Genomic DNA, 27,220 nt, shown 5'->3' on the forward strand with positions numbered 1-27,220 from the left:
CTCTGCCTTCTCTCCCTGATTCTCCACTGATCCCACTCCTGTCACTTGTGCCAAACACAGCTGGTGGAGTATTTTCGCTGTGATGATGTCAGCCTGCTTCTGATAGGCTTCTCAGTAAAGTGACAAATTGCTGGCTGTGTTGGGGGCTCACACTTTGTTTCCACGACAGCCCTCTTGCCATTCTTTGCAGGAGCCCTTCCCAGCACGCAGCTGGACCACACAGGGCCGTCCTGACAGACCTGTGAACAGGCTGTGACAGATACTCTACCTTCTAATTTGCACCTTGGCTGTCAGCAAAGAGACTAGTGGTCTGGCTACAGGAAGGAAATGAGACTTGGCCTGGAAGCCAATCTCTGTATCACTTAAGCATTCATTCTGCAAAGTATCAAGCAGGAAAAGCACAGAGAGATGCTTGCTTTCACTCTAAGACCTGCCAGGTCCATCTGAAACCTGAAGAGGCTTGTGAGCTCAGGCCTGAGAGGCTGCCAGGGCCTCGAGACACAGCCTGCAGCCAGAGCTGCTCTCTACGCCCAGGTTGAAAGAGATGCTGGTCCGGAACCAGTAGCGTTTCAAAATCACACGTCTTTCCGTGCCGGCCTCTGTGCACACTAATGCTTTAAGAATGAAAAAAAGCACTAGGAAAAACACATTTACTTTTCATTCTTGTTTATTCTCCATGCTTTCCCTGGGGTCTGTTAAAAGACAACTGTGCTGAAGAGAACTCATTTCGTTTTCCTTCCAGGACCCACCCCAATCCACAAAGGAAGGTCGGAGCGAACAGCAACTACAGATGGGTAGTGAGTTCTAAACAATGATGCCATTTTAAAAAATCTTGGCTTTTGCTCTTTTTTCCAATCAGAACTTTGAGATAACCTTCTTAGGCCCTGCCAGAGAGTCTAGGCCTACGGTGATGCCCCACCATAGAAAAGGAGGGTGTTTGGGGCCGAAAGCCCTTGGGAAGACAGGCCCCCTGATGCTGTGTGAGACCCCACACACGGTCATTCACTGGCAGTTCCCAGAGAACACCTTGGAAAACTGGCCTCCCATCCACCTTACTTGATCTTTTAAAAATATACTTAAGACAATTCAAACCATTTACTAATTTGTTTTTTGGGGGTTTGTTTTATTTTCTGAGAACATCTCAACTATCAGCTAAAAGCCTTGACCCTTTTCAACTCAGAGCTGAAGGTGGCACCATCATACAGAGAGTTTCAAGGTCCCTGATAGAAACATTCCCAGGGAAGCTCCCACGGGGTCTGGCCTGTTTGACTGAAGCGACCTGGGCAGTGCAGCTGCTGTTTCATATAAATGGGCTGTGGAATCAATGCGTGCAAGAGACTTGAGAGACTGGAATGGGGTGGACTGAAGGAGTCCAGCAGAGCCCTGGCATAGCCCGACCTCTCGGATTTGTTAACCGTGCCTTTTATTTTCTGTGTGCTGATGCTTCTACATCTGGGGGGCTTGCTGGCTTTGAAGGGACTACCCCCTCAGGGTTAGCTAATTCCTAGGGATAGCAACCCACTCTCCTGGGAGAGAGCCCTCTATGTGCACACCACCCACCCACCCACAGGCCCAGCCGCCTCCCCAACCAGGCTCTCAGACTCCGGGCCACACCCACCTGCTCTAGTCACCCCACAGCAGGCACCAGACAACCAGAGAGCAAGCCCACTGAAGTTATTCAGACTAGCCAGTCCTCAACCTGCTTCCCCTTTCTCATCCCTTCCTCCCCACGAGAGCCCCAGGAAAGGCTCCTGCCTGTGCTCCCTCTGCCTCCCAACCCTGGGCTTCCCCCTGTCGCCCCTGCAGCATGTCCCCTCTCGCGGGCTATGAGTGTAAGAAGCTACGAGTTCAAGGACCATTGTCTCCTCATCCGTTGGCCTTGCCTGAACAGTAATAAAACCTGCATTTTAAAACACAGATGTTGGTATGAGATGCGGTGACTCTGGGCATCTAAGGTCCTTACCCAACCAGCAAAAAACCCCTTCCTCACACAGAAAAAAAGGGGCAGAATGGCCTCTAGCGGGGCCTTGAACGCTGCTGCTGCTGCCTTTCTCAATCAGGTCTCTATCTGAATCACAGGACAAAAACAACACAGCTTGAGTGGTGATTTTCAGAAACTGTCCTGAGGATGGTACCTGGCTAGCCTCGCTCTAGATGCAGAGCAGTTAGTTCACCACAAACAGCAGATGTCTGGGGGCGTTATTGCGTCCTTCTCTTAGAGAGGATTCAGAGTCTGGAGTCTAGGTAGAAGGGAAAACCCTTCCTTTGCCCCACAGCCCGGATGGTCCTGCCTCCCGGAGGAAGTTCATCTTGCCAGGAAATGGGTGGGGGTGTGGTGGGGTGTCCCGCCCGTGTGGCCCAGCGAACGTTACCTGTGCCCGGTGCTCCCCGACAGCGAACTGGATCACAGCGACGCCCGGGCCGTGGCCGTCTTCGATCCTCTCCACGGTGCTGGAGTCGATCTTCAGGTCGTTGCTGATCTCTGCGCTCTGGATGAAGTCTTCCGTTTTCAAGTCCTCCACCTTCTTCAGCTCCCCGTTGGCCAACTGGATGATGGAGCCTTTCATGAAGTAGGGGGGCAGCGTTGGGGGAGCCGCCGCTGGGGACGCCACTGACTGCACCACGGGCAGGTGGATCTGCGCCTGCACCATGGCTGGGTAGGCGGCCTGGGTGACCAGGGCCTCTGGGCTGAAGCTCTCGCTCTTGGGAAGGGCGGTGGTGACGAAGGTGTGAGGCACTGCTGCAAACTGGGGCGACGACGTGGCTATCGCAGAGGCTGCCCCGGACCCCTCCACATCAGCACTGCCAACCGGGATGAGCAGGGGCTGGGTACCCGGGATGACCAGGTGCTGGGGCAGGCTGCCCGCGTAGGTGATCGCTTGCTGCTGGCCGCTCAGGTAGCCAATGACAGGCGGCTGAGTCCCTGCGTAGAAGGCTGTGGCTGGCAGTCCAACTGGGAGTGGCTCCGAAGCGCTATGTGTGGTCTGAATGACCGTGTGTGGTGACAGTGTGGCAACGGTGGCGGCCTTCACGCCGTCGGGGCCCAGGGCCTGTTGGGGCGAGAGTGCGTAGGACCGGTGCCCGGGCTTCCCTAGATGCAGGCCACTTTTGTCGTTGAGGGTGGAGGGGGAGGCCTCACGGTGCGCGGCCTGCTGCGCTTCCAGGTCGGAGACAGGGGTGCTGCTGTTGGGCAGGACCATCACAGAGGCCCGGACGCCTGCGGAGTCACGGCTGCCATAGTCGGCGGGGCTGGGGTGGACAACCATGTGCCTGGACTCGTAGGGGTGAGGCGCTGACTTGCTGCTGGCCTTCACCAGGCCCAGGTCGGCCGAGGTGGGAGCCCCATACCTCCGGCCCTTCTCCATCTCCCCGTTCAGGATCTCCTTGGCCTGCATGGCCTGCTGCAGCCTGCTGCTCTCGGCTTTCTTGGTGGCCTCCCGAGTGACAAAGTGGCTGCCAGAGTCTGTGTATTGCACTACGACCTGGGGGGAGGGACCCAGGGTGATGGTGTGTGGGATCATCGTCTGGTGGGGGTGGAGGTGGACGGGGATGGCCGGAGGAGAGGCTGTGCGCCCCGCATTCTGCGGAGAGCTGGCAATGTGGACGTACTGGTTCTGCGGGGTGGGTGGTGGGGACCCTGGTGCCATGAGCCCTGGAGTCCTGCCTAAGTGCTGCTGCTGCTGCTGCTGCTCAGCTTTGTGTCCTGAGGCTTGGCTCAGACTGCCCATGTTGGCCAGCAGAGTGGAATAGGCCTCCAGCTGGGAGCGCTGGGATGGAGTAGCGGCACCCCCGGCAGAGGCCACCGCACTGGTGGCAGGGCTGGCCGTCGGGGAGATCAGCTGCGGAGGGATAAACCCTGCGTAGGGCCCGCTGTACTGGGAGGACCCAATGAACTGGAAAGTGTGCGGCAGGTGAGTGTACTGCACAGGCGACACCGGAGTCCCTGACTGCGGGGGAGGGTACACCGTGGGCAGCGTGGTGGTCGCTGGCACAGACCTGGGCGCGCTGGGTGGGGAGTAGTCCAGCCCCGTGGACAGCGCTTTGTGTAAACCTATTCCCTGTTGTAAACCAAGCTCCACCGAGGTCCCCGAAGGGCCCTGCCTCCCACCCCCGAGACCTCGGCCACCAGGGTTGCCCGGGAGCCATGCCACGCCCTCGGCCCGGTGGTTGTCGCTGGGCAGGACCGTGGCCTTCTCCTCGGAAGGCCGGCTGGTGGCGGGGATCTCGCGCTTCTTGGGAGGCAGGCATTCGTTGCTCCGCTCTTGGTTGGATTTCATTTTTCGCCGTCCCCCCTCCACGGTGACTGTTTCACTGCCTGGCTGGTTCTGATTTTAGTCTGATAAACGGAAAGTCACATTTGATTTCTGTGGGGGATCCAGGCTCTTCATGAGGAATCATCTCCCCGTGGGTGCGATCCGCCAGCTGCAGCTCTGGAATCTGGGAAAAGGAAGAGGGTAGTGACAAGGGGAAAAGGAAAGGGAAGAGAAAGGAAAAGAGGGGACAGAAATCAAGACATGAGCACTGGAAAAGGACATCCTTGGCAAGACTAAGACTAGGCTTTGGCTTCACTGTGATTTCTGAAAACCTGATTCTAGACCCAGCATTAAAACAGGCCAGCATATCAAGAAGATTATTTACAATGCCAAGCAAGTCAAAACTTAAAGCAGATGCCTTTTTGTGAAGTTAACAACTCTTCTAAGACATGTTTCTGAATGCATTTTCTCCTTTTTCTCTCTTTTCTTATTAGACGGTTAGACAATGTGTTTCTTAAGTTTCCTTTTCAGAAGTGCTGGTCCCACTCCTCACCTCTTCTTTACCTTGCTGGCAAATCAAATGAAGCCACAGGGAGGAAGGCATCAGCAAAGGTCACCCCTGCCCTGCCCTCAGAGCCGGGCCCCGGGAGGAGGTCAGGAGCGACGACCCTGAACTGACTACTTTGCACATCATCTCTGCACCCCCGTCTAGCAAAGCCACTGCTCAAAGATTCCACCTGACCCTGGGCCCATCCTAACTTTGCAGCAATTCTCCCTTCTCTCTCTCATTCTCTCTCTCTCTCTCTCTCTCTCTCTCTCTCTCTCTCTCACACACACACACACACACACACACACACACAATATGCACATGCCAACAGAGCAGGGGCAGCCAGAATAATCCTCTTCTCTACAAGTTTCCAAAGAATTCCCAGTACAGCTATTCATAGGGTAAACCGAAATCCCAAAGAAGTCTGTTGAGGTAGTTAAAAAATGAATATGGTTACAATATTTTTAAAAATGTGGTAATAGGGCCCTGGCAGGGTGGCTCACTTGGTTGAAGCATTGTCCTGTGCACCAAAAGGTTGCAGGTTCAATCCCCGGTCAGGGCACATACCTGGGCTGCAGGTTTGATCCCTGGTTGGGGCGCATACAGGCGGCAGCCAATTGATGCTTCTCTCTCACACAGATGTCTCTCTCTCTTTTACCCTTCCTTTCTCTCTAAAACCAACAAACATACTTTCTGGTGAGGATTTTAAAAATGTGATAATTAGGCAGATGCATTGAAGGTTTTCTTAGTGATGTTTACACACTCGCTTCATTCCTGACTCTTTCCAAGTGGTCTTTGAATTTCCTCTTCACCCCACACCACCCCTGCCACCTTTCTCCTTGGAAAGAGCCAGCCTACCATGGACGCATATCTCAGTCTCTCAGAAATGGCTGGATTCCAAGTTACGACTGTGTGGGCAAACAGATGCACACCTAGCCAGAGGCCGAACATCGGTGGGACCTACGGGAACCAGCCTAACTAGTGGCAGATAGGAGCTCCCCAGGCAAGTTGCGGCTGCAGACATGCGCAGTGCCGCTTGCTGGGTCCTTGGAGGCAGTGAGGGCGGGCTGTAGGAATTACAGGCCCTGGGGTTTCAGCGGTCCTTCTACCCAGAGGTCCTTCTACCCAGACCCTCTTTTCTACGACCTGATTTTAAAACAAACACAGTAAGGCAGCAGCCTACAGCCATCTGATCCTTGTCTACCTTAAGCAACAGCCATGTCCCTATTACAACAGCCACGTTTCTCCCTTGGTCACCCCACCACTCCTCTCCCAGCATCAGCGCATCCCACTTCTCTCCTATACAGTTTACACTCCCCACCCGAATCTCTATTTTTTTTGTCAGAGATTTAGTGGTCCTCATTGGTTTTTCTTTAATATCACTAGTGACATCGTGACGAAAGTACAGAAACACGATGAAGTTCCCCAGCCGCAATGACTATAATCAGGCATATACTGAAGGCGCTGTTTGGTGTCTCAAAATCGAAGGACATTTCAATAATAATAGGGTTTATCAGACGATGAAAGGCACTTTAAAGACTGGGACAGAAACAAAAAACAAAAGGACTAAAATAGTAATGCTTAAGACATATCTGTGTTAAAAGAGCAATGTCAATTATTTACCCTCCCGACCTATACAGCTTTTTAAAGTCCTAGGTAACTATATTCTGCATAGTCTTCTCTTATAAAAATGCACCACATAATTTACACCCAGTACTTGCAAATCAATTAAAATGACAGCACTATTTTCAAAACAACAGAATAAAATTAAACTACAAAGCATCAAAAACAGTTGCCCTTTCTGGTTGCTCAAAAAGTACTGATAATGATCTTTTATCTATAGATTTCAAGAGTCACTCTTAAGAAAGAGAACTGTATGAGCTCCCACATTCCCATATCAAAGAGCAAAGAAAAGTTACATGGGATATCTACTTAAAGCCAACCGGTTCATACGCCCCCTGCTGGCTCCAAGGTTAACACTGATCCAATACAACCCCACAGGATTTCATTAAGTATGTTCTCGCAAGAGTGGTGTGTCAGAATCTGGAATGAGAACATTTGCATATAGTAGGCCCAGCCAGTAAGGGAATAGGTTAATTAGCCCAAGGCAGCTTCAGGGAAGAAAAAGCAGCAGCAGAAAAGTCCTTTCAAAGCCAAGCAAAATGTCAAACACATTCAGAAAGAGGTCCATTAGCAATGCAAATGTAAAACTGCCCATACAACTGAATGCACAATATCCAAACCTAGAAAACCCCTTTGAAGGTACTTTTGAAAGAACACAGTTTGAAAAAGGCTGACTTGGTTCTCAGTAGTGCCTTGGTTTACAGACATTGTTTATGTAGAGACACAGGCTTAGCTGTTTCTAAAGATTCTCTGTAGACTCTCTGACTGGTCTTCTGCTAATGGACCACTAAGTCTTGGCCTTGGCAAACAAATTCACATATATTCTTTCTAAAAGTTATTCACTGGTAAACATCTTTTCCAGATAATGATACATCAAGGATACAAAGATTAAGACAGAACTGGAGCGAAAAGAACCAGACTGATAAAAAATTCAACCCATCCTCCTCCCACATGTAGGAGAACCAAGTCTCCTATTACCAGTGCAGCTTGGAGGAGAAGAGGCTCCAATTCTACGACTGCACCATTCTCTCTCTGTATTGTCTCTATCTCCTACGAGGGGGAACGCTGTGAGGGTAGGGATTGTGTCTTGCTGTCTTTTCAGTGAACCACCAGAGGGAGCCACAGTATGCCACTGTGGCCCTGGTACACTGGGTAATTAATTATTCATAGGATCGAAAAGAAGAAAGAGGTGAATGATTAAGGTGAAAAAGTACAGTAGGGAAAAGGAAGGGAGAGAGAAAGGGACAAGGAAGAAAAGAAGAAAAATGGAGGGGGATTTCTGTGTTTAGAGTCTCTTTCCAGCTGCAGACAAGTGGACTGTGTCCCTGACTGCCTTCTCAGGGACATCCAGCTGGACCTGAGGAGGAGGCCACCTCTGATGTTCCTGCCACAACAGAAAGGTTTCTTCGAAACATGAAGCCACACAAGAGTACATACACGCAAAGTTACAAAAGAACCCCAAATACAGATCACATGGTTTAAACATTATTATTAGAAAAGCAAAAGTGGAGGGGGAGTTAACAGATGAATTGAGATAGATTCATTTAGGATTTACTACATACAGTTTGCCTGACAATCACTGTTCTGAATATATTCATCTCCAGCATCTTTATATATGTATTTATACCCATCTCTCTCTCTCAGTGTTTTAATATTTAGCTCGGTGGCTGAAAGCCTTGCATTCCAAGTTTTGTCCTCAGACCAGCAGCACCACGTCCCTCAGCAGCTGCAGAAATGCTGAACCTCAGGCCCCACCCAGGCCTCCGGAGGCAGAATCTATATTTTAACCAGATCCCCAGATGACTCATAGGCACAGCAAGGTTTCAGAAACTCAGGTATAAGATTAAGTTTCCTACTCATAAGCCCTTAAACATAGTAAACATCGCTAACCTCTCTCCCATGGAAACCAGACTGGGTGCTGCACACAAAGAGAACTGATGGAGCTTCAGAGACCAGCAGCGATCACCGAGGTTCAACTCAGCCGTTTCCTTCGGTGTCACCGGGACCAGTGAGGTTCTGACAACAGATGCTCCTTTCTTTCCTTCTGGTTCTTTCTAGCTTCAAGAAGTACAGAAAAACCCACTTTAAAAAGGCTATTATCATAGATTTTATATGGGACTCAACCCTCTCCAGAAAGAAAAACAATCTTTTTAGCAAAGAAAGGCACACATATCTTTGCTCTAATACAAAAATGTTTCCCTCATGACCATGGAGTTAGACAGTTTCTGAAGTGATCAGAAAACAAGATGCTTCTGTGCTGAGATGTGGGAACATATTCGCACTGACGCCAAGTCCCATAAACAGCCACCAGCCACTCTGAGTGGGAGACGCTCTTAGAAGGAGTGGACATACACAGTCCTAAAACCTGCATTCCGAGGTTGTGGTGATCAGCTGGGTTGCTCTGCCCGGCACACCCGGCCCCGAGGGTTTCTCAGTTTGAGTGAAGCCCGTGACTGCCTGGCATGCATGCCTGTGCACAATGGAGGCACGGACCCAGTTTCAAAGAAGGCAGCACACTGGCTGATGAGCTTGCATCAGCTCTGGAAAAAACCTTCTGATCATTTAGCAGACAGAGCACCCGGACCTGATGGGAAAGGTCACTAGGACGTAACAAGGATTCTGTGAGTTCTGACATGCCAGTCTCCTTTCTGTTTTATTGTATTACTAAACTGGAAGATCCATGTGGTATGCTGGCAGAAGGCACTTCACTTAGGTTGAATATTGAAAACTGGCCGAACCCTGACATCCTCGGGGTTTCTGGGATGGAGAAAGGTGGGGTGGATGAGAGCATAAGTAGAAACCTTCATGGCTGACTGAACAGGCATGGCCCAAAGGAAACGGATCACACATTCATTCATTTATTTTGTTCCTAGTGTATATAGTGGATCTTAATTGTCACAATGGAGCAAATGGTATGCCAGCACTCTATTTTTAGGTCTGTTCTGTTCAACATTTATTAGTATTTTGGCTGTCATATTCAGAGGTAACTGAAGGCTGAAAGGGATGCTTAATATATTATTGCAATTAATATTCAAATATGCTCCCAGAACCTGGAAGTGATGGCACAAAACCAAGAAATTTAAGATTAATGAGAATAAATGTGAATGCCTGACCTTGGTTTCAATAGCTCAATTAGCTTAGTAGTAGAGCTGGAGAGAATGGTTGGCTTCAGAATGGTTCAGATGGAAGAGCTGAGGAATTTTTTGTTGTCCTATACATTCAATATGAACTAAAAGCTTGGTACAGTGCCTAAAAAAGTGGGAGTAATTATAAGCTTCATTTTAAAAAAAGGCACAGTATTCAGAATAAGGGACTAACGACTGTATATGGCATTGGCGAAGTCACAGAGTGCTGAGGCAAGGGGACACTGGCAAAGCAGGGCAGGTCCAGGGTGAGTGCTCAGGTGAGTGAGGGGCCTGAGCACAAGGCAGGCAAGTGCTACAGGCGATGGCTGAAGATGTGTGGTCTGTGGAAGCACAGAGAAAGCTGAGGCATAATTGCAATACCCAGATCTATGAAGGGCTGCCTGTGGAGGGCAGGAAAACAGAACTGAGCTCCAAATGACGTTGATATATACAGGAGAAATTAGCACATAATGAGAACTGTTAAAAATGGGCTAGGCTAGCTACAGAGGTGGGGACCCTTCTGTCAGCCCAGCTGTTGAGGTGGCATTTGGAACTTTGAGCTGATGGTCCAAGGCAGGACCCTGGCCCTGGCCGGGTGCTCATGCTACACTTACATTTATATTTTTTCCTGTCACAAATATTTTGAGAGAGTGACTCCATCCTGTGTCAAGGTGGCTTGCATCTAAGCCTGGCCTACTTTGCAATGTCCTTTTAGATTGTGTCCTCAATGAGAACTGATTATTTGTCCTTCTGGCTGTGCCCAGTGTGGTGCTTCACGGGGCAGGCCGCTGGATCCAAAATTAGGTGGTTTCTGGTGGGGATGCAGGGCCCCATGCAGGTCCTTTCTGGCCAGAAGCCGTCTGAGCGGGGAGCTGAGGCCTGACAGGGCCTCGAGGAACAAGCTGTCCAATGTGCCCAGTGAGCTCGGGGCTCCCTCCTCAACCGGGCAGCCCTGTCACCTGGGATTGAGCTTCAGGGAGGGTGGTAAGTGAGAAGAGAAAAGAAACGACAGCTTGTAATCCATGCTAGAAAAAAACTCCACACAAGTGCCTAAGGACATAAACGAAAGATAAATATAAACCTTAAGTTGTATCATTCATCAGATAGAGGAGTGGATTTGAATGGTGGACCCTTGAAAGATATGTCCATCTAGACCTGGGAATGTGACTTTATCTGGAAAAGGGGAACGGAATTAAGGATTTCGAGATGAGATCATCCTGAATTGTCCAGGTGGGCTAAGTGTCCTTGCAAGAGGAAGGCAGAGAAAGATTTGAAGTGCGCACACACAATCAAGAAAAAAATGAGGAGAGGTGTAGGAACCTCCAGGACATCTTTAAAGGTCCTGACATCCAGATCATAGGTGTGCTAGAAGGAGAAGAGGAAGAGCAAGAAATGTAAAACTTATTTGAACAAATAATAAAGGAGAACTTCCCCATTCTGGCAAAGGAAATAGACTTCTAGGAAGTCCATGAAGCTCAGAGAGTCCCAAAGAAGTGGGACCCAAGGAGGAACACGCCAAGACACATCATAATTACATTACCCAAGATTAAAGATAAGGACAGAATCTTGAAAGTGGCAAGAGATAAGGAGGCAGTAACCTATAAAGGAGTTCCCATCAGAATGTCAGCTGATTTCTCAAAAGAGACCTTGCAGGCAAGAAGGGGCCAGAAAGAAGTATTCAAAGTCATGAAAGGCAAGGACTTACATCCAAGATCACTCTATCCAGCAAAGCTTTCATTTAGAATGGAAGGACAGATAAAGTGCTTCCCAGATAAGGTCAAGTTAAAAGAGTTCATCATCACCAAGCCCTTATATGAAATGTTAAAGGGACTTATCTAAGAAAAAGAAGATAAAAAATATGAACAGTAAAATGACAACAAAATCACAGTTATTAACTGAACCTGAAACGAAAACAAACTAAACAAACAACTGGAACAGGAACAGAATCATAGAAATGGAGATCTCATGGAAGGTTATCAACAGGGGAGTGGGAAGGGCAGAATGGGGGGAAAGGTACAGAGAATAAGAAGTAAAAATAGTAGGTACAAAATAGACAGGAGGAGGTTAAGAATAGTATAGGAAATGTAGAAACCAAAGAACCTATATGTATGACCCATGGACATGAACCAAAGGGGGAGAATTCGGGTGGGAGGTGGTGTGCTGGGCGGAGGGGAATAAAGAGGGGGAAATGGGACAACTGTAATAGCATAATTAATAAAACATTTTAAAAAACACCCTATGAAGACAGAGGCCAAGAGAATGGAGCTAGGTGGCTGTAAGCCAAGAATACCCGGAGCCACCAGAAGCGGGAAGAGTGAGGCAGGACTTGCCCCTGGAGCCTCCGGAGGGAGCGAGGGAGCAAGGCACTGTGGACACCCCGATTTCAGACTTCTGGGCCCCAGAACTGTAAGAAAATAAGTCTCTGTATTTTCATTTTAGAAAGAATTGAGGGGTACAATGTATCAGTTTGATACATTTATATGTTGCATTATGATTACTACAATAGCGTCAGTGAACACTTTGATCACATCACAGAATTATAATATCCTCTTTGCGTTGGGGGCGATTAAGACTGGTCTCTTGGCAGCTTAAGTCTGTAATGCTGTGTGTTGTAGTCCCTGTGTTGTGCATCAGATCTCCAGAACTTATTTATCTACTAGCTGAACAAGTCTGCACTTTTAAATAACATCTTCCAACTCCTCCACCCCAGCCCCTGGTAACCACCAGCCTACAATCTGTTTTCACAAGTTCAGCTGTTTCGGATTCCATGTGTAAGTGCTGTCACACACTCTGTCCATCTCTGTCTGGTCTATCTCACTCAGCATAATGCCCAAGTTCCGTCATTTTCAGCTACCAAATTTGCGGTAATCTGTCATGGCAGTCCTAGAAAACAAATACAAATAGCTTCCATATATTGATCAGCGACTCTATGCCAAAAACTCGATTCAAAAAACTCATTTACTCCTCATAACAAACCCATGAGGTTTATATTTTTACCTCCACTTTTCTGATGGGGACACTGATGCTTGGCCACGGCCTCACAGGCAGAGGGAGGATGAGACAGGAAACCACTGTCTTGGTCTACCCAACCCCCACGGGGAGCAGCCTGATGGACTGGGACGCACTGTGGTGATGGCAGCTACAGAGCAGATCCTTTCTTTTTTCACGTGTAGAAGGGACAGGAAGCTAGGGGTCAGAGGGGTTGAAGATGCCCAGGGAGCCCCTGCACCACACCCAGCACCCATCCTTGACTGTGGTTGGCATGTATTCGGTGTTTCAGGCTGGGCTGGCTAAGGGAGAAATATCAGAGCCTTTTGACTTCACTGGCATGTGAGCCGGGACCCCCAGCACCACCCAGCACCAGGCTCAATGCCACCCACTCAACTGTGATCCAGGTCACAGCGGAGCTGAGACCTCAGAGGGAACACCCTGCCTGGGTCAGACATGGAGAACTGTGGGTGTCAGCATGCTGTCTGAACAAACTCTCACTGCCTCTAGCATCACAAAAAGCAAGTTCAAGTGTTCACCAGGGTGCAGGACCCTCGGTCAGGGGCAGCGATGCACACAACACGGGGCCTGCCTCTGCGGCAGAGCCTCACTGGGGAGAGACAGGGATGGGCCACCACCACTGACAGCTGAGATTTCAGTAGGAAGAGGGATGGCAGGAGAAAACAGACCCCAGTCTTTATGTTATTAGCACCACAAGTGATACTTTCTTCAGCCCTGTTCATCTATAGATTTTTTAAAAATAATGAATATAACTAAACTGAATACAACAGCTAAAAAATTTAAATCCACCTCAAAGAATACAGTCCCATTTGGGTGCTCCCTGAGTTAATGTAGCTCTGAGTCCAGTGTAGCAAAGTGAGTCGCAGACATTCAGCAGATTGAAGGCCCTGAGGGAACGGCTGCATGGATCCCTCAAGACACTCCGCTGTGCTGCGTCCGGCTGCTGAACTCCTCTGTCTGGCATGGGTGAAACTCCTGTCTCCCGCTTCCCTTGAAGGGCTCCGTTACTGGCTACCACTATCAGCCTAACGGAGAGACAGATTTCATCAAGCCCTGGGCAGAGCTTTTCTTAGACTCTGGGCTTCTGCCATTACCATTCCGAGTCCACATGATGACGGTGACATGGGGGGTGTTTGGAGTGGGCTTCAACACCCGTGGAAACACAAGGATATCTGCCATGTGGGCAGGGCTTCTGAACGGGGACACGGCGTATGCCTGTGTGCACAGGATGGGTGTGCGTGCTGGGTCCTGAGAGAGGAGGAAGAGGGCCGAGGCCCGGTGGGGCTGGGCGGGCCCAGGATGCAGGCTGCTCCCGGGGAGTGTCGCTGCGGCATCTGGGTAGCCAGTGTCCTCTGGCAGCCGGCCCGAGCTGGAATTCCTGGAAAGGCTCAAGACGGAAAAATAATCGCTTGGAGGGATAACCATCTGAATTGAAACCGGTCCCAAATGAATTGCCCGACAGAAGTTGAGTTTGAGTTTTTCAGAAAAGCTGGAAATGCCTTTCTGTCAAGACCTTCCCTGGGTCAATACAAGAGCAAATATCTTTCTGCTTTAAAGTGTCAGTGAGCCAGATTAGCCACCCTGGGACGCCCAGATCTTGTTTGTCCTTCACTCCACTGCAGCTGGGAACCCGCCTGCACCTGGGTTTCGTGTCCTCACCCCACTCAGAATGGTCCTGAGGACAGAGGTGGCTGGCCCCTCGATGGTCTCCTCCCCTCACACGGTCACTATGACAAGGGGCAAAGAACTGGCCCCAGTGACAGTCAGAACTGGGGCTGGGAGGGTGAGAATCTGTCATTTTTGACTCTCAATTTAATGTGCTTCACACTCCAGTGACACATACCTCACTTCAGAATTCAGTGAGCATTCATATCCACTGGCATATTTGAAATACCAAGTTAGAGTATTAATATTATTATCATTAATCCTGATAGGAAGGTAACATGTTATTCCTGCTACTAATAAGAAGAAGGACAGACAGCAGTAGGAAGACGAGGCTATGGAGCAGGCAGATTATAGGCTGAAACCCTGGCTTCACTGTAACTGCATGTGTAATTTTTTGGTGTAATTTTTACTTTACTCAAAATCAGACATGCACCCAGTTTAGGGAGGTAGGTGTTTCAACAGTGTGCAGTCTGATGACTGCTCTCGCTGCCTATGAGGCGGGGAGGGTTAACAGGCACAGTGCACACACAGTAAGTGGTAGCTCTCACAACTACAATTCAGCAAGGGCCTCCGGGTGAGTCCCCAGTTCTCACACACTCTTATCTGTTGCTGCTTTCCCCTGGTTCCATGATCAAATCAATACAGTATCTCCAGACTACCAATCCTTTTCAGCAACTTTCTCCCCCATATCTGCAATTTACTCAAAAAAGGAAGTTATAAATGTTTGAGAATTCATTTTCTTTCTCTGACCAATAGATGGAACTATGCTTATAATAGTTTCCAATGCACAGGCCACCATTCACACCAAAAAGCCTGAAAGCAACTCAACACATACCAACAGAATGAACAGAAAGGTCAGCTATAATATCAAACCTGGCATTTCTTGGTAAGGGTTAAGCATAATGGTTCCTTGTTCCAGTCTGCCTGCTTTTCCACAATACTTTTTAGATGAGTAATTCCCAAAAGGCATGGTGGGGAAATGTAGAATCTTCTCTCCACATCCCATAGGGAAGGCTGCCAGCTGTCTACTCACACACTCTCTCATATGCTTCGCTGCACACCACAAAGCAAAGGGCCAGCAGTAGCCACAGGCTTAGTCACACTCAAAGGCCACCAGAGGGCTGGACCTCCGAGAGATTAGATGGCCCATGCTGATGCCCAGAGAAGGTGAAGAACCTCCATCCAGTTAGAAGAATGCCTTTCTGGAACTGAGGCATTCTGAGAGGATGTCAAAGCTTTCACTGCCCCCGTGTGGCTGGTTGAAAGGACAGCAGAGACCGATGGATAACCTACAAACTGAGAAGTCATTCCTCCAGGGTTGTATCTGTTGGCTTGCCTTGTACGGTAGTTGCACAGTCTCTGGGACACTGTGAACCTTTCAATCCTCTTGACCACAAAGGCCTTGAGACCTCCTAAGACCCAGTCTCCTCAAAGCAAAGCAGGTATGACCGCAGTCACTGAGCCGTTGAGCAGGCTATGGGTTACGTACAAGTGACCACCAGTGGGTGCACGACCACCCTGCTGTAAAGACAGGGTACTGAGGCTCAGGGTGTAAGTGACTTGTCTAAGATTACACGGCTGAAAAGTGGCAGAAGTAAAAGGAAAATCTTGGTTCATCTGCTGAGACAACCTGGGTTCCAGGTCTGAGATTATACAGTGAACCTGCCCTCTGTAGTGAAGAATTAACCTGAACCAAAGGAAGGTCTAGCCTTTGCCCTGGGCTACTGGGAAGTGAGGTGTAGGCCTCTGGAATGTCCTGCATGATAAAAGTGTATCTGTTTGCCTGGGGCTTTGGGACATTGGTATCAGTTCCAATCTCTAGAAGAAATAATGGCTGAAGACATTTGCCAGACCTTCTAGAAGGGCTGGGGCAAAAGATCAACCATGCAGATGGTATGTGATTGAGCTCCAATAAAAACGCTAGAGCCCAAGGCCCAGGGGAGTCTCCCTGGCTGGCACTGCTGTATGCCATGGTCTCGCACTGGGGCTCCGTGGGAGAGCGCTCGGGGAGGCTCTGCCCCTCCAGGCCTCTGCCCTATATGCCTCGTTTCCTGGCTAATTTTATTCTGTATATTTTCCCTGTAATAAACTGTTATCATGAGCCTAACAGTTTGCAGTGAGTTCTGTGAGTCCTTCTAGTGAATTATCCAACCTGAGGGTAGTTTGGAGAACCTTCTAAACTTGTAATTGCTATCAGAAATTGAGGGCAGTCTTGTAGAAACTGTTCTAACTTTGTAGTTGACTCATAAACTTCTTAGAGCCTGCACTGATTATATTCTTAAATCGAAAAGTAATAAACATAATAAATAAATAAAATTCATTAGGGTTCAGGGATAAGAATGTACCATGAAATAAGAGTTAGAGCAATGCAAATCTTACAGGCCAAAACAGCGGCCAGTGGACCGGCAGGCAAATGGTGTTATTTGACTTGGGCCGGGTGCTGGAATGAGAGCGTGCCCACGACAGCCACCCACGGCACACACATGTAGGAAGCATTAGCAGTTCGACTTTCCGCGTACTCTGTTCAGAGTGTTGGGGCGATGAGAGAAGGCCTTCAACGGACTTGCCAGTGTCTCCATGTTCTCAGTAGCTGAGTGGGACTGATTACCAGCAGTCTCCCATGGGTACTGACCCTGACCACCCCAACAGACCAAATGGAGGCCGAGGCTCCATCACCTGGTTCTTCCGATTTTGCAGGAAGTACTTCCTTCGGAGCACAAAGAAAGCTACGCATGGGCCTGGGACAGAACTGGCTTCCTGTGTTCCTGGTTATGCTGAATGAGGGGTGTCTCAGTGGCAGGCGCCCTGGGGCTGAGAAAAAAGAAAGCTCGAAGAACTTGTCTCAGGGCCTCACTCCTTCACCTGCAGACTGAGAAGTCAACCCTCCCTGGACATCAGAAGAATCCAGGGAGCTTTTAAACACAATACCAATGTCCACACTCACAGAGACCTACTGAATCAGGATTCCAGAAGATGGGGGCCGGCAGTGGCATTTTAAAAGGTACACCAAGGGATTCTGACACGCAGCCCAAGGTGAGCACCCCTGGTACAATTGTCCTTAAGTTCCCTGATAACCCAGGGCCCCTGGCTGAATGTCTCAGTGATGCTTAAGTGCAGCCTCCGGTCGTTTGCTCCAGCCCTGACAACACAAAGAAGGATACTCTCACCTCCTTTAACTGCACTTTAGAAACAAATTACATGCCCACCATGAGACACCACTACACACCCACAGGATGGACATTACTTAAAAAAAAAAAAAGGAAAAATAAGTATTGGTGAGGATGTGGAGAAATTGGGACCCTTGTGCGCGGCTGGTGCGGCTGCTGTGGAAAACAGTTTAGCAGCTCCTCAGAAAGTTCAGTGTGGAATTAACATATGATCCAGGGATTCCATTTCTAGGTATTTACCCAAAGGAACTGAAAGCAAGGACTCAAAGAGATACTGTATGCCAATGTTCATGGCAGTATCATTCACCATAGCCGAGAGGCGGGAGCGACCCAAATGTTCACCTGCAGAGGTTTGAACAGACAACATGTGGTATGTTTATACCATGGACCATTACCCAGCCTGAAAAAGGGATGCACTTCTGACACATTCTACCAGAAGGATCAGTCTTGAAACATTGTGCTCAGTGAAAGAAGCTGAAGGATGAACACTGTATGGTTCCCCTTGCGGGAGGGCTTGGAGTGGGCACATTCACAGACAGAAAGCAGAACAGAGGCCACCAGGTGCTGGGGGAGGGCACGACGGGAAGTTACTGCTTAGTGTGTGTGCAGAGTTTCAGTCTGGAATGGTGAGGAAGACCTGGAGATGGAGGGGTGGTGGCTACACAACACGGTAAACACATGTAACACCACCGAAATGCACACATAAAAGTGCTTAAAATGGTGAATTTCATGTTATGGATGTCTTATCACATTAAAAAAGAATTTTAAAAAATTACAACTCATGATTTAAAAGGTTTGTAAACCAACTGCAATTTTGTTTATAAACTTCACAGAGCCTTTCCACAGCCAGTTTTCCTTGGGGCTACACCGATCTCCAAATACCTGCTAGAGTTAGCTTGCTTCCATGGCTGCGCTTCAGGACACCTTTAAGCCCTTCACATGGCCTGCACCTTCTCACCCCCTCCAATGGGGACTGTGAGCAACAGAAAGTTAACAAGCATTATTTTAAGGCAGTGCCCAAAGCTCTCTATCCTGTCATTGCTTGCTCAAGACAGAAGGCTGGCTGCTGTCCCCGCCCCCACCGTCTCCCCCGTATTAGATCACCAGCTCGAGTCCGTCCCACCTGCTACATCAGGGGCCAGCAAACTTTGGAGAAGGGCCACCTAGTAAATATTTTCAGCTTCGCCGGCCATGTAGTTTCTTCCGCCGACTCGTGTGAAGGCGTCATAGACAATGCGTAAACAAGTGGGTGCAGCTGTGTCTTGTTGCAGCCCCAAACATGCAGGGCTCCAGGCCTCAGAGCATAGGTATACCCTCTGCGCTATCTGAACTCTGCCCCCAGCCACTGTTCTCACCCCGAGGTGACGCAGACGCTGCTGGTCTGGGGGACCACACTTTGAGCACCACTGTTCTAGGCTCCCTTTCAGGTCTCTCCTTAGATGTCACTTCAGGTTCTCTCCAACCCCACCCCACACCCCTGCGCTTCTTCTCTGTGCCCCTAAACATGCTGTTCTATCCTATCATCCACACACTGTCCTGTAGCTCAACCATCCTTCCAATCCCCACCTGGGCTGACACTGGACACTCCCTCCACGCCTGCTCACACTGAGGCCCCCTGCTGGTGACTTCCTTTTACTGTCGGTCCTGAAATCTTGGCTAAGCCACTTAACAACCACTGCAGCCTTGCCCATCCCTTCCTTCACCGAAGCTGACACAGCGACCACAGTCTATCACTTCATTGCGTTCGCTGTACTTTTTGTTTTCACTTGTCTTCTTCATTATATTGTAAACTCCTTATAATGAGTGAAGCCTGAAATGTCACAAAACCCTTGAGATGCTAGGGCTGTTATCTTTTATTCGTTGGTTTCATGTTCCTATCCTGGGTCGGTCTAGTACAATTTTCTCTTTTTTAGATGTTGGCCACCAAAAGGCAAAGTGTGTCTGGATCTTTTTTGATGTAACGATACAGTGTTGGATCAGAAATGGAAGTCACGATGGAGGGGCATAAAACACTGTGCATTTGAAAAGCATCTGCTCTCAGAGATTCCATTTCTAACACAAATTCTCATGTGAGATTATTAAGCCCGGATGCTTCCTGCAGCAGGAAGTCCAAGTACGCCATGTGAGATGTTGTTAAGATGTGTGCTACATGGGAAGGACTCCCAAGAATCCACATCCAATTATCCAAAACTATGTCCAGATTTTCCTTACATCAATCCCAAGGAAATGCTTCTGGTAGTCTTTGGGTTTACTGGAAGGAATATGTATTTACAAAAATAACAATTTTATTGAAACCAGCCTAAATCAAGTGTAGAAAGCACAGGAAGAACAGCTGTAAAAATCAGCCAAGATAAGAATTCTCTCTGAAATAAATGTTTGTTTTAAAATTAGGGGTATGACTCATACTCAGTGAATGGGTGGCTGAGTTCTGACCCTCAGAAGATGAATGGTTCATTTGGAAAAGAGGAACAAGTGGGAAACCTACTTTCTACCTCTCTTTATTTCAGAGTGAGGCTGCTTCGTGGGGCCCAAGATGCCCCTGTGTCGTTTCCAATCACCAGCAAAATGGACAATGGGATGACTTGCTACCTGCGGCTGTTTTCAATCAGAAAGCTGAGTAATTACTGCAGCCTCTCCTGGGGCTCACAGGAGGCCCAGCACGAAGCCAGTGGAGCATTGAAAGCATTGAATGAGCTGCCAGAAACCCTACAGAATTTGGCTGCCAAACTGTTCCTCCTCCCCTTGGCTCAGCGTCATTAACTTAATCAGGTATTCATTCAATAAAAAAAATTTTACACTTTCCCTGGAAGAATGCCAACGCCCTCTGAACGCGGCACACTGTCAAACCAACTGCATTCAGTGAGAGATGTCAGGGCCGTGTACATTCTTTACTGAATGTAGGGTCTGGCAAGAAGGGAATCCCTCTCGATGCGGCACTTCTTGGACAACGCGAAGAAAGAGGGGTTATAATGAAAAGTCGGTCAGAGAGAAAAACAGTGCTTTGCCTGTCCTTTGCCTTTAGAAACCTTCACCACTTTCCACTAGACTTCTTACCGTGGGATGGTCAGCATATGGCTGACACTGGGGCCACACAGCCCTGGGCTAGACTTCTAGCTTTTGGTGTTTGGTAACTGGTGACCTTCGGGGAAGTTTCTCAACTTTCTAAGCTTTGCTTTCCTCTTCAAGAAAATAGGGTAGTGATGGAATTGCGTGGGACACTGCAGTCACAGCCCGGCAGACAGGCGGGAGGGCTTCCAGAAAAGCCAGCTCCAGCAATGAAATGCTTTCAAGCTTGAAACAACTTCCTCTTGCGGAATGAAGGGCCCAGGCTTGGGACACAAAATGCCGGAGGTGCAATTCTGGCTCCTTCACCTCACAGCTGTGCCTCAGTATTCTTATCTCTAAGGTGGGAATAATAGTACTTACCCCAAAGGCTTGTTCTGAGTTCACACATTCAAAGAACTTAGGCCAGGGCCTGGCACACTGCAAGACTTATACTTATTGGCTGCTGTTGCTATGGTTGTTGCTTGGGAAGAGCCCTCCTCCCTACCTCCTTGACTTAGGTCCTATTTCCGGCTGTATTAAAAAAGCACACTTTCCTCCCTTCAGTTCTTTCCCGGGTTTCTTCACGCATCACATGCACCAGTCAATTCCAGCCAAGATGTTAGATGGAACAATCTCTAATTAAAAAGTTTCTTGCTTCACCTCCGTTAATGAGGGATTTCAAATCTTAACAGTTCACAAAGTTTACTAAGTCTCTAAAACTGTCTTCTGGAAAACAATCCACACTAGTGCACTGACATTCTCTTCTAAACTGGACTAAAGCTTCGTCTGCATAACAAATGGTCAATTACATCTACATTCAAAAATAAAATTCAAATGTGCTTGCTCATGTGTTAATCTGGATTTGTTTGTACTATTTACTGTTTATTTTTGCAGTGTCAACGGAAGCTTTCCGACTTATTTGAAGGCAGAGCACAGTACACTCTGTAGACATAATTACTCATTACAAAATTTAATCAATCTTTCCTATTTAATCTGTTTAGAATACCAATGCCCTAACGAGAATCTCAACAGCATTATAAATGCACAAAAACTGGCCCTAATAGCAAATGAAAGACAACAAATAATGCAGCTGGGGGCGTCGAACGGCTGTCATCTCCATGGGCACTAAGTGTTTAATGGTCAAACTGAAACCCAACAACGTAAGTCGGTGCCCTGTTGACAACAAAACTCATTTTCTTCATCAGCACTATGACCTCAGAAGACTGTTAACCTCTCTGAGCCTGACTTTCCTCCTCTATAACGCGTACATAATAATAATAATAATAATAATAACAAAAGATTGCTGTGAGATGCTGTAAGACGATGCATGTGAGAGAGTACAATGTCTACCATGAAGAGATCCAAGTATGTTTTCTCACATGAGCTCCACTCTCTTACCTCCAACTGCCTGGCGGGAAGTCCCACACGGAAGCCCCAATGTCCCCGGCCACCATCTCAAACCAGCATCTGCTGGTTCCATACTGGTGCCAATGGCTTTGCACCATTTCCCTGGGCATAAGAGTGGAGCATCATTTTCGATGCCTCCCTGCCACCTAACTCCTACGCCTGGTTACTCCCCTAATAGTGCCAATTTTTCTTCAAAGTGTCTCAACCACTGGTGAAAAAAGCCTCACATCTGTTCCCTCCCCCGGCTCCCCCCGCCCTCCCCCCAGTGTGGAATAAGGAGCTTGGTCTTGCCCAAAGAAAGGGTCAGAAAGCCCCTGTATACCCGACAGGAGTGCCTTTGTCTAGGGCCAGGGCTTTGTGTCATGGCAGGCCAAATAAACCAAGCCTGTACATCCTCAGGTTAAAATAAAAAAACACCTACCCTGCAGGGTTGGGGGGCATTAAGTCAGATAATGCGTATTAAGCACTTAGCACAGTGCCTAAGCACAGAGTATGCGTGCAGATCATATTAGCTAAGAAAGCTTCTTGTCTTCAGCAGGAACTGTGTCAGTGTTCATTTCTTTTTCCTTCATAATTATGAGATGGTGACAGAAATGGTCAGAATACGCCAAGAATTCTGTCAACATTCTTTTTCTAAGATAGACATTATTTTCCCAGATTGATTTTTTCAAAGTTCCGCTTCATTTTTGAGCATGTAGAATCAATAGGACTCCTTATCATGCAATTCCAACAGAGTGGGAGAAAACTGGGCCCCATGCCCCTGTTCAGCTGGTACCCATCAGCGTCCTCTGATTTCATGATGCACAAACCGAGTCCCAGATGTGGGCTAAGGGCCACTACATTCCTGGTCTTTTACAGACCATACTTTTGATTGGGAAATGGAATAAAACGCCTTTATCTCAGTATGAGATAATTTCCTAAAACAGGCTAGTTAGGCTTTTTCTCAAGTAAACAAAAATATAAATAAAAAGAGGCTTCCATTAGAAAAATAACTTAATGTTAAGTAGAAAAATGCCTCCCTTCCATAGTGACACACTGCATCTCCATGTCTGACACACTATTGTTTTTTTCATAAGGACATGTCTCAACACTTGGTATCTTTCTCAGCCCCATGGTTTGTTTGTTTTTTTTAAGTCTCTAGTTTGCTTCCATTTTGTTTTTATTAACTCATAAGATGGTAGATGGGGTGGTGAAAACAGCAATAAGGCAGTGATTGAATCAATCAGTAATATTTTCAAGTAAATAATAAAATATACAAATATGCAAAACATTAGCTCCTCTAGTTAAAACCAAACCAAACCAAAACCAAAACAAACAAACCACCAAGCGTTAGCTCCTGAGAATGTCACAGAAAGTTCTCCCTGGAGGTCGGAAGGGGCCAGCCAGGGAGGCTGACACAGGCTTCTAAGAGCCAGGCATGCGGGATGCTCCCAGGGTGTCCGACCCGGGGCCCAGGACGGCTGTCAGTGCGGCCCGACACAAAATCACAAAAGTACTTAAAACATTGTGAGACTTTTTTTTGATTACGTGTCGCAATGTATTTAATGTGTGTCCCAAGACAACTCTTCTTCTTCCAGTGTGGCCCAGAGATGCCAAAAGGCTGGACACCCCTGATAGACTGTGGATTTTGTTTTCTATTTCACAGCTGATTTGAAACTTTCCTCAAGGACAGTGTGGGAGATGCTTTAACTAAACCCATGGACTTCAGCGCTCCCTCACACGGACTTCAGGACCCAGCGCAGCAGAAGGCAGGCCCCGCCTCGTGGTGAACAACCCTCATGACAGTGAGGCCTTCACAGTAAATGACTACCACTGTCTGCTTCTGCAGAAGTGCGATGGCCAAGTGGTAGCCAGGTTTCAGTAACGGAGGAGAATGGTGGGCACATCTAGACATGGGGTCTAGGAAAACACTCCATACAGGAGACTGTCCAGCAGGCAGAGAACAACTTCTCTGACGGAAATGTGCTAGGGAAAAGGCTCAGAGAACAGGCAGTGCTGTTGATGGGTTGGGAGCTTTAGGATACTGTAAAATTTTCATTTAAAACACCTACAAATGGACTCGGCCATTCCCTGCAAGAGCGATGGAAAATAGCTTTATCTATGAGCATCAATACATTATATTGTCATAAGCATTACCTGCCTAGAGCACAATGGGGCATGAGTACATTACACTGAGGGCTCGTTCCTGGGGTCGATTATCAGGAACACCTGAGCCCCTGTAAAAATTCACAATCCCTGTAGTTTTCCAAAATTCAGTACACCTGTGCTGGGTTCCAGGAACATATGTTTTAGAAACTCCTCTGGTGATTCTGATCAGAGCTAAGTTTGGGACCTGCTATAACAGACCCATGGCTCTTAACCTTGGCAGCACGTTAGAATCACCTGGGGAGATTAAAAAAAAAATCCTGTTGGGCAGGCCACACCCCGAACCACTGTGTCAGGAAGCCTGGGGCGGGAGCAGGCATCCGGGATTCTAGCTCTGCTCAGTCAGCACATGAGACCCAAGCTCCCTGAGGGGGGAACACGTTCACTGATGCATCCCATCCCCGGGCACCTGTGACAGTGCCTGGCCTCTGGTCTGCGCTCCACAGTGAAGCCAAGAGCACTTTTTCCTAAAACCTGTGGAGTTCTGGCTATAGAAAAACACATAGAATGCTGAGTTCCAGGCCAATGTGGGAGTGGACTGAGCTCCAATTTTACTTGTTGGCCCCCAAGAATTTGCTTTTATTGAACAGTGCTGTCCCCTGAAAATAATGTCTATTTCATATTTTTTGACACGTGGAGAGGGTAATTTAATTTCCTGTGATTTTAGGGGCCAGGGAGTAGGCCTGAGTGCTTGGAGGGCAGCGTTTAGATCAAGAGGAAAGGATCTCTGGTGCCTGACACCATCTGGGCTGTTCCCTCCTTTTGTGACGGGAACAAGAACGACTCCTAAACGTGAGGTGCCTGCCTCTCTGAGAGGCAGGCAGCTCCGTGCAGCAGCGGCTGTGTTCCTGAGCTTACACCCAACGGCCAGGGCACAATATACCTGCAGACTCTGCCCCCAGCCCTGCCAGCTGCTGCTCCTGTGTCCTGTGACACATTCGAGTGCAGCGCTACCGGCATCTCTAGATCCCGCTGTGCAGTCTTTCCTTTCTCTGCCTCTTTTGGTGGAGAGGTATTTGTTTTGATTAAGAAGACCTCTGTTATGTATGGGGCTTAATTGCCTCTCACTTGCTGCTTAAACAGAGGGAAGGTCAGTTCCCTTTGTTTGGACAGATCCAGGCTTGCTGCAGTTTGCAGAACCCGGCCAACTCTGCTGGCCACGGTGTTCCTGTACTTGGGAATGACCTTCTGCATCAGGGGTGCTAAGTAATGGTAATCCAACCGCATGGCAAACTGCAGTGGTAATTCACTGCCACCGTCCATTTTCCTCAGTGCTAAGAACACCTACTCTTAGTGACAGGTGACTCATCTGCCACTGTCCTGGTGGGCTCTTCTAAGTTAAGAAACAAAGTAAGAGCAGGTTCATCCCCCTTCCCGTTCCATGAATCCTCACCCATCCCTCAGAATGGCTGAGAAATATCCTGTAACTGCCGACAACTCTGGCTCCAATTCCTTCTTCTTAAAAAGGGCCGATGAAGGGCCGATGAAGGGCCGATGAAGGGCCGATGAAGGGCCGACTCTGGGTACGGCGTTGACTGGGCTCACTCCTTCCTTGTGACCATCCTCCCCTTCTCCTCCTGAGCTCTGGAGTCGTCAATACACCAAAATAAGGAATTTAGGCACGTTGTCCCAAATGTTCCTCTTGCTTATGACGTCTATGTGACTTAGCTACAACAAATAAAGCGAATGCCTCAGCATTCTTATCTCTGCGTACACGAGAAACACCCAAGCAGTGATTCCCTCTTCCTCCTAGGTTTCCTGCCTGCAGTGCACAAAACACATCCAGCACGCTTCGGACAAAAAAAACAGGGACTAAACAATTGTGCAGATCATGGATTTTCTACCTCTTCCCTATTCATCCTATGACTTAGAAGGTTCGAAGTAAACATTTCTCTGACCTGATTTGACCTTCAGTGGAAAAAAGTTTCTGCTGTTCTTTCTTGTTGAGCTTCAAAGTAAAGGTGAAACGAAACAGGGCGGTATTTAATTCTGAGCAAAATCACTTTGCTGTTGGCAATGCTCTGAGAATAGTAATGTACTGTGCCCTTCAATGAATACATTTTTCTGAACCTACAGTCAAGGTGGAAATAATTTTTACTATTTTCTCTATGGTGCTTCTCAATTTTCTTGGCAGAAAGACAGACCACATCACAATGCCTCAGTTTCTCATTTTGCAAACGTCGAGCACAGTGTCAACCGTCCGGAATCTACAGAACCGTAAGGACAGATGAGGTGACACCCAGCAGGCTGTTTGAAATGCCCTGGGGGAAACACAGAATTTAGGCAGACCCCCTTGGGTTCTCTGATTGTTAAAGGCCCAGCATACCAACTGCATACAAAATTCTTTCGGACATGGTTTCTGTTCTGACAGCAGATCAAAGATAGCAAGTTAATTTTCAAATGCAGCATTTGTTGCACATGTTTAGGAAAATAAATCCTGAGCAAATAAAATTTTGAAAAAAAAATTGAGAGGCTGATTGGAATTCAGTCTCTCTATTCCACCTTCCACTCCATGCCCATCTCCTTACGCAGAAGGCTGCAATCAAATTAGTTCAGGGTTGAAAGGCCTAGATTAAAATGGCAATGGTGAGTAACATAGGAAAGAATTAGCCAAGCTTGGCGAATGACTGAGGTAAAGTGAAGTAGGTGAAAGGAATCAGAGTGTTCCAAGACGAATGACACTGAAGGATGCTATTCTGGAGGAGGAGAGGTTAATCAAGTCAAGAGTCGTTCAGTTTTACCCGGCACTCCCTCGGGAGGACGGCCGGCAGGAGGCAGGAGCGGGACCAGGACTCCAAAAGCAGTGCCATCACCCCAGGGGGAAACTGAGACTGGGAGAGGTCCCCAAGGAGGGTAGGACAGGAGCTAATGCCTCACTTTGGTTACAGACTGGAGAAGTGGTTATTAAGAAGGCGGAAGAAAGCTAAAACCCCAACTGCATTACATGTAGCAGAGAAACAGAGAAAGTCAGGAACTAAGAGAGGACATTGGATAAGACCAGTGATTCTCAGCCCATGCTGAACATAGAAGCACTGGAGTTTCTAAAAGATAAAAACCCAGAATCTGGATTAATGACCCCTGGATTAAGCACTATGGTCACAGATGACCTCAAAGGGAAGTTTTATAGTCCTACTTTAACTTGCAAGTTGGGGACTGGCTATATACTGGGTGACATCTTAAATGTGTTTTACAGCCACTAGGGTCAGTGGACACGTTTACATTATCGATAACCAT

At 48.0% G+C, this 27,220-nt stretch overlaps 1 protein-coding gene across 10 annotated transcripts in view; it reads right to left on the bottom strand.

Annotated features, from left to right (window-relative positions):
- Positions 1–27,220, bottom strand: part of ATXN1 (ataxin 1) — a 383,702-nt gene that overhangs the window by 15,144 nt on the left and 341,338 nt on the right. For 9 of the 10 annotated variants that reach the window (XM_045847140.1, XM_045847137.1, XM_045847135.1 and 6 more), the window contains one exon: positions 2,373–4,437. In XM_045847140.1, the coding sequence (XP_045703096.1) occupies positions 2,373–4,277 (1,905 nt within the window). In that variant the 5' untranslated portion in view covers positions 4,278–4,437. Of the gene's footprint in view, positions 1–2,372; positions 4,438–8,313; positions 8,438–27,220 lie in introns of those variants that run through there. The other variant, XM_045847141.1, reaches the window with a different exon arrangement.

This window comes from Phyllostomus hastatus, unplaced genomic scaffold (assembly GCF_019186645.2).
Source record: "Phyllostomus hastatus isolate PE091 unplaced genomic scaffold, TTU_PhHast_1.1 phas_contig_524, whole genome shotgun sequence".
In the NCBI taxonomy this organism is placed as follows: Eukaryota; Metazoa; Chordata; class Mammalia; order Chiroptera; family Phyllostomidae; genus Phyllostomus; species Phyllostomus hastatus.